Raw genomic sequence first — 12,345 nt, 5'->3', positions numbered from 1 at the left:
CTGTGTAAAACGGGGATAGTATTTGTATGTTAAAATACTTCTGACAGTACAAATGGTATTTGCTTAACAAATATAAGCTATTACTATCCCCTCTGAGAACTCCTCTGTATAGATAGCAAGGTACTGAGCGGCTGCTGGAATGTCAGGGAGCTTTCTACGCCACAGGTGATATGATATGGATGGGTTAATTTAATATTTACACTGTGCCTAAGCCCCCGGTTTGGGGGTGGCAGGTGCAGGTAGAGGGGGTGGATGATACTGCTGGTATGTGGAGGCCCACTAGTATTTGAGGTCTTGGTCAGCTGTTTGGACGGTAGGCACCTGTTGTAGGTGTGTAGGTGACCTGGTGGGTTCTGTCTTGGGACCCACTTGGGTCTGTCCCCTCCCGAACAGGTGGAGAGCTCTACTTCAGGTTTCACTCCTAGTGGAGGAGGCACTTCAGTCTCCATGGTGAGTATTCAGGAGATTTTTGTCACTTAGTATTAGGCCTGTGTGTGTCCTGCGTAGTCACACATTGCTAACAGAGTCCTTTTTGTCAAGGTTGCCAGTAGAAAACCAGCAGATGGTGCTTCCTCATCAAATTGTGTGACTGATATCTCCCACCTTGTCAGAAAGAAGGTAAATCTGCATGTGGTCATTTCTATTTTCTTTCTAGTCCGCTTTTTTTTTTTTTTTTTAAATTGTTGTTGTTTTCCCTCACATGACACACCAGGAATACATTCCCTAATATTTGGTGAATAAGACATTCACTTGGCAAAGTTGGTGAGGATTTGAATGAAGTTAGTTTTCACTTGAGTATATTTTCTAACCGTTTTTCCAGGCCTCTTTTGGCCCAGGACTGTCAGGAAAGCTTCTGAGAATTGGTTAGATCAGCTCTTCTTGGGAGGCTGGCAGGTTTTCCTTGATAGTAGTCGTTCAGCAGCAGACCTGCTGATACTTAAAATCCTGTGGTATCCCATCTTCTGCCTATAGTTACTGTTGTTTTTTCCTCTTGTGGGAGACTGTTTCCCGATTCACAAACTTGGGGTTTGGTTACTATTCAGATCTACTCCTCACCCTTCCCCTAGAGAGGCTAGACTGGTATGTTGTGGCTGACCAGTTTATTGTACCGAGCACAGGTTGGCGTCTGCTTCCTGTGGCCAAGGGTGAGACCTTGAGAGGCATGGATCCTGATGTCGGGATCTTCGCACCATGGGGTGGCAGCAGTGGGGGAGGAGAGAAGGGCTTTTTAAGTTTTGCGGTACTTTGGAAAACCTCGGCACATTTGTGAAGCCTTTCCAATTCTATCTTCAGAGGAAACCAGAGGAAGAGAGTCCCCGAAAAGATGATGCAAAGAAAGCCAAACAAGAGCTGGAGGTGAATGGAGGCAGTGGGGATGCCATCTCCAGTGGAAATGAAGTTTCAGAAAACATGGAGGAGGAGGTGGGCAATTAAGAGAGCTTGGACTCTTGGATTATTTCCCCTTGTTCTCAGGGCCTGGGAAACTAGTCGTCCTAAGTGCATGTTCCTCACCTTGAGCCTGTTTGGATTACTCGAATGCAGCCCTCATAGAAACTGTGCAGGAAACTGGTTTTGGAATGTGGGATGTCTCACTGACGAATGGAAGCTATATACATATCACAGGTCCTGCTCTAACGAATGTATGAGAAGGCACTTAATTGGAAAGACCATTGGGTTATTTCTGCTTGCTCCCTTTCCAAGTGATGTGTGAACATTGGCTCTGTCAGCCCTGAGACTTTCGGAAATGGCCTTACATTTTGTGGTAATCATCCTGTTAGGAGTGTAGGGAGCAAAGCAGGCTTTAGGAGACCTGTTCACTTTCTCTGCCTACTCGATTGTGTAAGACGGAAGGGCTGAAACTAGGCTCATTTATGCCCAGGCTCCCTATTTATCTTCCAGGCTGAGAATCAGGCTGAAAGCCGGGCAGCAGTGGAGGGGACAGTGGAGGCCGGAGCTACAGTTGAAAGCACTGCATGTTAAAGAGAGGGCGTAGAGCCTTCCTCCTGAGGGAAAGTTTTTGTATATAATGTATTTTTTCACTTTGGGGGGATTCTTTTTGTATAACTTCAATAAAGATTGTAAGCAAAGGTTGAGGCTTTGATGATTTTTTTCTTAAATACTGGCTGACTCTGTGCCTTGGAGCATTCTGGGTCCCTGCCCCTTTCTGTACTGATTGATCTCTGTTGGGAGTTTCCATCCAAGCTCCTGTCTAAGATGGAGGTGATCAAATCAAGCACAGCCATCGGCCCTTTGTTTTCTAGTGGTGCTACATTTTTCCCATTTTAAATATGAACTCCACTGTCTTGCAAGCCTTAAGTGGTGCTGTCTCTTGGTGGGGGCTACAAAAACAAGACTTGGTAAAGATCTTGCTGTTTGGTGTTGATACTGTTCGGTGGACTTCATGAGCTGATAACTGCCTGAGCCAGACCTTAAGTGATAACTGTTCCCACCTAGTCTCCAGTTGAGGGTCAATCATTCTGGAAAAAGAACTCTGAAGAAAACTTGTGCAGGAGGGGTGGGAGGGGGGAGTGATTGCTGAGGAAAACTAGTGTGCTAACTGTAGAGAATTGAGTATTCTGGTTTGAAAGTGGCTTGAGAGAGAGACTGGACACTTTGGATGTGGTTGGAAGAATTTGTGGGGAGGCTGGCTGGTGGAGTTTTGTTTTCTGTGCAGAAAGGCTGAAATATATCTTCTAACTTGAATCCAAATTGTTACCCATCTGCAGTTTTGACTTCTCAAATAAAGATGCTAAAAAATGCTCCTGGTCTGGACTTGTGCTTAAAGATCTTTCAGTGGGATCCTGAACTACCTGAAGCATTTCATTGTGGCATGTGGGGTTGAAAGGCAGAAATGCCCACCAGTTCTGTTTGCGTAGTCAGGGTGTTGGTGCGCAGGGCACGTGTACTAAAGCCATCCCACTGGGACCTCACTGATGTACAGAGTGCAATGCTAAGTGCTGCCTTTGAGCTACCTCAGCATTGACCCTTAGTTTAAGAACCTCTTAACGCAAAAAAAAAAAAAAAAAGAACCACTTAACGCACAAGTTACTGTTTGGATCTGAATTCCAAACTGTGTCTGCCCTACATGACCTAAAGGGATTTGGTAATTCTGACCACCCAGAGGGCTGCTTCACTGCACTAGACAATAGGTCAGACAGTAGGTAGACAATAGGTCAGAATCTGCCGTTTTGAATAGCCAATGTCAGGCCGTTTTCCAGTTGATACATTGTTTCCTAAAAGATAGCAGAGAAAATGGAATTTTTCTGGGCTGGTTATGGTAACTTACGGCTTTGAACTTCCTGAAGATAGATGCGCTAGATGCTAAAGTCCTAAAGATTTTAGGCCTTTGACTAAAAGGTTGGCAATGGGTTCTGGCACTGGGACCCAATATCAAATTTCAACCAGATTTTATGTGTGACCCTCTATAAGTGTGGAAGGTATGGGAGCTCCTAGTTCAATGGGGACCTTTATAGTCTGGAAGGATTCCCAGAGGATGTCCTGAACGAAGTATGGCAACAAGATGGGCTTTAGCCCTCCCTCCCCCAAAAAAGAATTGATGACATTCCTTTAACAAATTAAAGAATGCCCCCTGCTTTCAAAGAATTTATATTCCAGGCAATACTGAAAATACCCAATATCCATTTAATCCTCACATCCATTTTATAAGAGGAAAACTGATAAAGGCCAAGTATTTGTGGAAGGTGGCAAAACTATGGTTGGATCTCCTATCTTGAGCTTGTATCTGGTGTTTGCTTCTAGACCCCCTTAGAACGTGGAGTAGTAAAGCTGCAGGTCTGGCAACAAGTCCTAGTTCTGAGCCTCTAAAGCTACTCGTGCCCACCCACATTCTCCTAGATTCAGGAAGCCGGCGGTGGCGGTCAGAACCGTGATGAGGGCCCAAACCATCTATCCTTGACTCTGCTGCTGAGGGGGCTCTTCAGGAGGAGGGGGGTCAACAAAGCCAGCTTTTGGGGCAAGGAAGCTTGCTTCCAGTGAAGGTGAGCTGGACATCTGTGGAACAGGGAGAAGTGTATCTTTAGCAAGTGGTTTATATCTTAACTACCCTAAGGTAAAACAAGTCAGCCTCACTGTGCAGCTCTGATTTCCTCATCTGTTTACATAGTCTGCCTAACACATGTATGATAGTTAAAGGAGTTAATTCACAGAAATAGCTTGGAACATGCTGGCAACTAACCACACCAATCATACTGCGGTATCCCTAGTGCTAGGTGAGCCCTCACCGGAGGTGGGTACCGGTACTCCTGGGCACTTGCGGGATTGATCTCTGCCAGCGTCTGGACACTTGCGTCTCTTGCATTAACCAGTCGCAGAAAGAGCTCAGCCTGACCTACCTGGAGAGAGATGACATGGTACTGCGGCTGTACCTGGAGGGGAGGACATCCAGTCCTTGTCCTCCACACTTACCTGGGGAATCCCATTCAATTGCCCAAGGCTAAGGCTAGGGTCCAGAGGAAGGGCCCGAAGTGGAAGACGCCAACGGCCACTTAACACCCTTTGCTTCCGGTCAAATAGCACTAGTGAGGCCCAAGCCTTTGGCTGTGGTTCCCTAGTCCATGCCAGCCCCTGCCAGGCCTGTAGCTCACAGACCAGGGATACTGATGCTGAAGGTGGCAGCCTAGAACAACCAACACAAGATGTCAGAAGCCAGAACTGTTCTTTCCTTGGACAGCGCTCAGCCAGTGGCCCTGTATATACATGGGGAAACTCAGCAGGATGAGGGAAAAGACTCAATTGTGACAAAAAGCATCAAAAGTCAATCTCCATCTACTGACCTGGGTACAGGCTGCCTGCTGGCAAGGATGGCACAACTGCCCATGGGCCCAGGAGCTGGAGGTGGAGGCAAACAAAGGGCTGGGGGCAATGCTGTGGCTCCTCCTGTGTCCTGTCCATCTCGGGTCAAGCCAGTCATTAGTTGCACCCAAATCCAAGAGGCCTCAAGGCCCCGAAGGAAGTCATAGAAAATGACCAGCCCAGCCCTGAAGAACACAGGTTTCAGCTGCCATCTATACAACCCCCAACTCCTCTGAACCCTATCCCCTCATCCTTGCCCCTCACCCCATCAGTTCCCCAACCCTAGCTCTTCCTAGTGGGTCTGCTTAATCAGAAGATGGCCCAGTGAGGACCAAGTCACAGAGAATGTCAAAGGAGGGAGCAGGCCTCACCCAGGGTCATAGGGCGCAGGGCCCAGAACATCAGAGGCCGGCAGAAGGAAGTACGGATCCAGACCTAGGTTCTTGGTCATGGTTCCAGGAACCTGCAGCTGTAGGTGGGGGAAGAGTTGACTCCTGCGGAATGCCTCCTTGGTGCCCATGCTTCCCCAACTACACAAAACAGAGCGGCCCTGGCCCCAGTCCCTGGGTCCTCACGGCCTCTTCTGTGCCACTCAATAGGATGCCTGTGGAGTGTGGAAGGGGCGGCAGGGGAGGAGCCACCGGCGGCGGGAGGCGCGGGGGATCTTCCCTCCTTCTCAGGCATGGGCTGGGATTCACCAAAGTTCGAGGCTCCGTAGGCCCTGGGACCGGAGTTAAGAGTAGGGCATGCCTGAGCAGGATGCGGCAAGAACAGGGTTGAGACAAACTTTCCCTGAGAGCCGGACCCACATGCACGGACACCTGGAGATGCACGAGGGCAGGAACGGACAGGGCACAAACGCGCCTCATTCCCCATGCACGGCCCCTCTAACCCCTTCCTCTGCACTCAGCGGGGGAGAGCTAGGTGGTGTAGGACAAGGGTGCTCGCTGACCCCAGGACGCAGGGCCTGCACCCCTCTGCATCTGTAAGGCCAGGACTTCTGCCTCCAAGCGCCGGTTTTCGGTTTCCACTACTAGAAGCTCCCCCAGGGCGGCGCCTGCCCCCTTTCCTGCAATGAAAAAGTCCGACCTGCCACCTCCAACCTCTGGTAACCAGCTGTGCAATTCTGAGAATTCCAGCTTTAGGTCTCTATGGACAACGCCGGACTTGTCAGGTAACATTCTAGCCATTGCCACAAAGACCACCCAGGTGTTCCAACTTCAGGTGGTCCCCATGCCAAAGACGCCCCCCCCCCCTCAGTTCAACCGCCCTTTTCTCCTCCCAGAATTAAGACCACCGCTTCGGAGAGGCCCTCCTGTTCACCTCTGCGGGTCCGCAACCGCCGCAGCTCCAGTGCTGATGCCTCCGCCTGCAACTGACAGATCTGGCCCAGAACGCCGGGGTTCCGGCCCCCGCCTCGAACGTAGGCCTCCCGCAGGGCCCTAGGGAGGGAGCAGGGGACAAAAATGCAGCACCGTCTATCCAGGACTGATCAGCGCTTCGCCCTTGCCGACCCGGGTCCGGGACCTCACCCGATCTCGGCAGCCAGAGTCCCTGGGTTGGCTCGCAGCACCGGACAACAGAGTTCTGCCTCTCGCAAGGCGCTGAGCCGGGCCCTGGCACAGGGGTACACGCGCGCTGAGGTGTTGCGGCTCCCGAGACTCGGCCTCCGAAAACTCCGCCCCTTCCCTACCTAATGCCTGCGACCTTCCAGCTGCGTGGGCGCCTGCGCCTCCCGCCGCGGCTCCGCCCTCAGGTCAGGCCCCGCCCCTTCCCCCGGCCCCGGGCCGGTTCAGCGGCGCTTCGAATTCGCCCGCGCCGGGTCTCACCCGGACTCCGGTTGTAGCTGCTGAACTTGCGCCCCTAGCACTTCTAGAGCTCCCCGCGTTCGCCCGGCTTCTGCCCGGAGTTCTCGAAGCTCCCGCTCCAGACCGAAAAGGCGTGATATTCCGCCTCGGGTCTGGGCCAAACCTTGGAGGCGTTGGCTCAGTTCTGAGGCGTTAAGGGACGGAGTCGCAATGGGTCGGACAAACTCAAAGCCAAGGGGTTGGGGCAGGGAGGGCCCGTTATCCCCCGTCTCTTTCCCTCACCCTCACTGCGTCTCTCCAGGGCCCGGCTCTGTGACTCCCTCTCCGCCACTCGCTTTGCTTGAGTCCCCTGCAGCGCCCGAAGCCGCTCGCTGGGGCTTCCAGCAGCTTCGTGGGTGCGGCCCCCAGTCTGCGCCTCGGTCTGGCTTCGGGGCCCTTCTAATCCCCTGGGGACCTCTGTTATCCAAGGCCGCATTTCCTGAAGGTACAGCCGCAGTGTTCGCGGTAATCTGACCCGTGATCTGCGTGATCTGTAGATTTAGGGAGGATGCTAAAATTTCCAAATGGGGAAAGTCCGGAGTACCTCTTCTGTTAGCTTCTTAAGAGCCAATTTGCTGGCCTCCCGGTCTGGGAGTCCCTGGTGTTCTTGTGGTACTACCTGGCGACAGGACAGGGTGTGGGGTGAAGAAAACTGAGGCTCAGAGTTGCTTGAATACCCACCCATGTGGCCATGGAGGCGGCCCTTTTGAGAGGTGGTCTCTGGGTGTTACCTCTCGGGTCAGACGGCCAATGCAGAAACGCTGAGTGTGAGTGGCCAACAGCGTCCAGGAGCGGAAAACCATGTCACAGGACCCACAGGACAGGAGCCCCGGCTCCCCAGAATCGGAGGCCATGGGATGGGACCCCTTTCCTGACACGCCAGCCAAGACCTGCAAGAGAGAGGACAGAGAGCAGGGGAAAGGGAGAGAAGGATGAAACAAACCCAGAGGCAGAGAGAGTAAAGGCCAAGTTTGCTGCGTTTACATGATTAAGTTTTTGTTTGGGGAGGAGACTTAGCTCCCCGGGCAGCAACCACAGGTCTAGGCAGGTCCAGAGCATGGGTGGGGAAAGGCTGATCACCTTTGGGAGGAGCCCTGGCTTGAAAAAGTGTCACAAAGTCGCTCCACTGCATTATATGAGCATGTGCAAGTCCTTTGGCCACATCTTGGTTTCTCTGCTGATATAAAGGGGAACAAACAGCTGCATCCCAGACTAGCTGGGCCCCTCTCACATACTCCTCCTCCCCATCACTGGTTATTCAACAGTGTCTGGCAGGGAAGTATCATTTTGTTCATTCTTGTTCTGCCCAAGTGAACATCACCCAAGTTAGTGTTCTCCGTTCTAGGGAACACCTGGGAGAGGAAGCCTTCTGCCCTTTTAGGCTTTGTTAGGAAACTTGTCTTCCCCCTAGGCTTCAGCCTTCCCTTGTACTTCAGCCCTTGGGAAGCAACCACAGCTTTTGCATAACCAAAATCACACCAAGGCTGACAATTTTTCCCTCATCCCATTCCTGTTTGTTTGGGGTTTTGTCCAGAGAGGGAAGATAATTAGCACAGCCCAAGGAATGAAAGTTCTGGGAGAACACAATGAATCTATCAGATGAGAGAATCAAATATAGAAAGGTAGCCCTTCATTCAAGACAGGGCAGGGGACTTTTGTGCTGATCGGATCTCTGCCACCTCCCCAAATACATGCATCCACCAGCAGGAGCTCTGAGGCCCGTTTCTCCCTTAAGGGAGAAACAAACTCCCTTTTCTAAACAAGACAGGGACTTACGGTAGCAGCCCTCTCACCATGTTAAGGCCAAGGTGTGATCAGCAACAGGTTACAAGTGTTTCAAAGCATGTGATCTCAGCCAGCTTAATTCCAAGCAAGAAAAAGGGCACATTTTAAGAAATTTGTTCTGTGAAAGCTAGTAGTAAGTGGCAAAGCTCAACCCCAAACAGGCAGGGTATCTCTATCTCAACCAACTTATTTCCAGTTTAATACTTCTGCAACTTAATTCATTTTATAGTATTTCACTGATTCTAAGATGTACTCCCCCCCTCCAATTTTAACAGTGAAATTGAGACTGACAATAGAGTATCACACCTGGCAAGTTTTCTTTCCTTTTTTTTTTTTTTTTCTTTTTTTAAGATTTATTTATGAGAGAAGGAGAGAGAGAGAGATTGGAAAGCGGACTCCTTGCTGCATAAGGAGCTGGACTAAGGCTTGATCCCACAACCCTGAGATCATGACCTGAGCCAAAATCAAGAGTTGGAAGCTTAACCAACTGAGCCACCCAGGGACCCGGCAAGTTTTCTTATTAGTACATAATGCTTCAAAAGATATATCCAATGAAATATGATACAGTTCTTATTGCTCTGTCTCAACCACCATTTCTACATGGACTGCTTGTAACCCCAGCAGAAGAGACTATGTAATTCAGTGTGGTAGATGGGGTCTCTGCCCTCCTAGCCTTTAGAATCTAGCCAATGTCATGTTGGTTTCTCTGCCTCTAGCCTCTATCCTTTCTGGAGAAACAAGTTAGTTCTCTTTCCAACAAGCAGTCAGGGCTGTTACTCTGCTGGTTGTCTCCCACTAAAGGGCAATCCTAGACCACTATATCCACCAGGGACCATGCACTGTAGGGATGGCGAGAGTGCCAGTGTCACTGCTTGCTTGCTTTAGCTTCTACCTGTCCGTAAGATTTTGGCCCAAGGCTTCATTTTGAATATAATGGTTTATTCTCTTCCCTACTGGGCTGGGCATTCCCTGCACCCCCAGAGCCTTGCAAAATGCCTGACTGTACAGGGAGAGCTGTTAAGTGTATGTTGAATGAAAAACTGTGCCTCTTCCAGTGGTCACTGCTCAAACCCTTTCCCATGTTCCTGTTTAGCAGGAAAAGTGAGGCACAGAACCTTCCTTGTAAATATGCAAACTGGTAAATACCCAGGCAAATGAAAATCAGTTTCAGGAAGGAAACTTGGGTTTCTGATTTTATTACTGATAATTTATTGCACAAATTTTTCTGCATCAAAAAAGTATCTGCTAAAAGGAGAAACAGTGGTGTCTGAATTGAGATTTCCCTCAGACTTCTAGAAGTATTTCCCTCTAAGAATCCACTTCTCTAACTTTAAAGGAAATATACTTCTTACACAAGACAATCCAAACTGATGCAAAATATTTATTCCAAGTTAGTTATTTTATGCAGTAGTTTTCCCCTTCAACAGACTTGTGATAACCACATCTTTTAAATCTGTAAATAATGTTATCAAAATAATCTTAATCTTTGAAATCTCACAAAAATTTATATTTTACAATCCACCCTGAATATCAAGGCTGCAAGAATAACACAACATTTCCTATATCCAAATATTTTACAGCTGTACCCAAAAAAAGGAAAAAAAAAAAAAAAAAAGAAAAGAAAAAAAGAAAACCATGTATGCTTGGTTAAGGGCTAACGTTACCCGAGCAGCCAAAAATAAAATAAAATATCCAAATTATTAGCATTAATTTAATACAATTATAACTTCAATAGTCACTTTGTCATTGACAATGATTGCTTGAGCACAGGGGTGAGTGCCCCAAGGGCTGGTAGTAGAAGCTGTTGCTGCAGACCGGCGTCTCCTCTCTGCACTGCCAGCTCCCACCTGTGCGTCGCCCCATAGATACTGTGTCTGTGTGTGTGTGTGTATTTAAAAAATCTTTCCCATCACACAAACTTCTATTAAGCAGATACAGGGAAGAACAACAAAAGCTAAACAAGCCAATTGCTCTCTCTTTGGGATATGACTATTTTCCCTTGTGCATGAAGTATTCAACAACATAAGAAAAGGAAAAGAATGATTTCTTCTGTATACTCCCTAAACACACAAGCTGAGTTTACTGGGTCAGATTTGTGAGGACTTATATGCCTACTTCCAGGCATCGTCATCTGATGTTTCACTGCTACTGGTTTCCGTGTCCGAATCCTCAAACTCTGCTTTACGAGTGCTTCTCCAAGGGGAGAACAGGCCGGAACCACGGCTCTGCAAAAAGCCGTTCTTCCCAAAGCCATTTCTTCTCAGCTGTGGTTAGCAGGAAAAGAAAAAAGAAAACCGTCAAAAACTACACTGGCAGTGGGACCTGGAAAAGGCCGGTACTGAATTCGAGGCAAAATGTAGAAGGGGAGAGCCAGGATTTCTTTTTTCTTTTCTTTTTTTTTTTAAAAAGACTTTATTTGACAGAGAGAGACACAGCGAGAAAGGGAACATAAGCAGGGGGAGTGGGAGAGGGAGAAGCAGGCTCGGGTCCCAGGACCTGAGCTGAAGGCAGATGCATAATGACTGAGCCAGCCAGGCGCCCCCATCCCAAGATTTGTTATAGCTGTGCTTTTCAAACTTACAGTGCGAATCAGTCATTTACAGATCTTTTTAAAGAATGCAGATTCTGATTCAGTAGGTAGGGTTTCAGATTCTCTATTTCTACAAGTTCTCAGGTGGTAACAATTGAGAAAAATAGTTTTGAGTAGCAGTGTCTTTATGTCAGCTGTAATTTCTCTTTACAGGCCTTAATCCTATTGTTATTTGTGCTTTAAATAAAAATCGGAGAAGTAAAAAATGTAAAGAAAATATACCACCAGAATGTAAGCCTCATGAAGTTTGTAACTCCATTTATCTTGTTCATTGCTATAAATCTCAAGGTCTGGCAGTGTTTCAGAGAAAGAAGCCAACCATTTGTTGGATAATTCAAAGAGGCTGTTTCTTGGTTCTGGCCAGAATATCAAAGGAAAACCACAGGGCTGGAGGTGGGGGAGGGGTGGGGGGGGATAAACCTGCTTCTGCTTCCCTAGAGACCCAGGGCTCGGCCCATTACTCTGGAACACAGCCTTGTGGTTCTGATAAGGGGGTAGAGCTGCCAGGATGAAAGAACATACTACTTTCTGGAATCTGCTAACTACTGACCTAGTTTTTATATCCACTACCGGAAATCCCTGTTGCCTAAGCAGTGATTCGCTCCTCTGTATTTCTACTATGGCAACTTACTTTATATTTTCTTTTCCAAGGTCTTTCTCTCACACTAAACTGAGGCTCTTTAAGGGCAATTACTGCCCTGTTCCTTTCTCTCCTAATCATTAACAGGTCTCCAGGAAAGGTTTATGACGTACCTGTTCCGTCTTCATGTGGAACTCTCTGAGCTCATCCTCTGTGAGGGGGAGGCAATTCTCATCATTTTCAGGATATTCCTGCCATCCCATTGCTTTCAATAATCTAGTAGAGGGAAGTCAGGCAAAAAAAAAAAAAAAAAAAAAAAAAAAGAAGACCTTTAAGTGTTAAGTGGAAAGACCACAACTTTCCAGAGAAAACTTACTTGCCTAGGGGCAATCGTACCCCACTTGGGATTTTTCTTTTCTTCCCAGTGGATAAGTTTTTTTTAAAATTAAATTTATTTACACCAGAGAGAAAGAGAAAGAAAGCGTGTGCACACAGTAGGGAGACAGGAGGAGAGGGAGAGAATCCTCAAGCAGACTCCTTGCTGAGTGTGGAGCCTGACACAGCTCTACTCCAGGACCCCCACCCCTGCCATGTGGGATAAGCTTTAATTATGGCTCCTTAGGTATTTGAATTAAATGAGGGATCTCCACAGTTGCTTTTTATAGGGTATAAGAGCTGCAGAGAGGAGATAAAAGCAGCAGAAATTAAGGCTGCAGGAGAGTCAAAATGTA

At 48.2% G+C, this 12,345-nt stretch overlaps 2 protein-coding genes across 7 annotated transcripts in view; one reads left to right on the top strand and one right to left on the bottom strand.

Annotated features, from left to right (window-relative positions):
* NASP (nuclear autoantigenic sperm protein) overlaps positions 1-2,759 on the top strand; it is a 42,441-nt gene extending 39,682 nt beyond the window's left edge. For all 4 annotated transcript variants that reach the window (XM_032302724.1, XM_032302725.1, XM_032302726.1 and 1 more), the window contains 4 exons: positions 394-450; positions 541-618; positions 1,294-1,422; positions 1,900-2,759. In XM_032302724.1, the coding sequence (XP_032158615.1) occupies positions 394-450; positions 541-618; positions 1,294-1,422; positions 1,900-1,980 (345 nt within the window). In that variant the 3' untranslated portion in view covers positions 1,981-2,759. The remainder of the gene's footprint in view (positions 1-393; positions 451-540; positions 619-1,293; positions 1,423-1,899) is intronic.
* A 1,043-nt stretch (positions 2,760-3,802) lies between these two features.
* LOC116567580 (vasculin-like protein 1) overlaps positions 3,803-12,345 on the bottom strand; it is a 61,702-nt gene continuing 53,159 nt past the window's right edge. The window contains exons 11-24 of one of the 3 annotated variants that reach the window (XM_032302721.1): positions 11,788-11,890; positions 7,391-7,549; positions 7,204-7,311; positions 6,903-7,098; positions 6,642-6,804; positions 6,345-6,428; positions 6,136-6,254; positions 5,765-5,881; positions 5,388-5,533; positions 5,184-5,281; positions 4,794-4,997; positions 4,426-4,636; positions 4,242-4,352; positions 3,803-4,011 (exon numbers count right to left, since the gene is read on the bottom strand). In XM_032302721.1, coding sequence (XP_032158612.1) covers positions 3,907-4,011; positions 4,242-4,352; positions 4,426-4,636; positions 4,794-4,997; positions 5,184-5,281; positions 5,388-5,533; positions 5,765-5,881; positions 6,136-6,254; positions 6,345-6,428; positions 6,642-6,804; positions 6,903-7,098; positions 7,204-7,311; positions 7,391-7,549; positions 11,788-11,890 — 1,924 coding nt within the window. In that variant the 3' untranslated portion in view covers positions 3,803-3,906. Of the gene's footprint in view, positions 4,012-4,241; positions 4,353-4,425; positions 4,637-4,793; positions 4,998-5,183; positions 5,282-5,387; positions 5,534-5,764; positions 5,882-6,135; positions 6,255-6,344; positions 6,429-6,641; positions 6,805-6,902; positions 7,099-7,203; positions 7,312-7,390; positions 7,550-9,805; positions 10,709-11,787; positions 11,891-12,345 lie in introns of those variants that run through there. The other 2 variants (XM_032302722.1, XM_032302723.1) reach the window with 2 other exon arrangements.

The sequence above is a fragment of the Mustela erminea genome, chromosome 10 (genome assembly GCF_009829155.1).
Source record: "Mustela erminea isolate mMusErm1 chromosome 10, mMusErm1.Pri, whole genome shotgun sequence".
In the NCBI taxonomy this organism is placed as follows: Eukaryota; Metazoa; Chordata; class Mammalia; order Carnivora; family Mustelidae; genus Mustela; species Mustela erminea.
The sequence above is the reverse complement of the archived record's forward strand: the minus strand, read 5'-3'. Positions and strand labels throughout refer to the sequence as shown.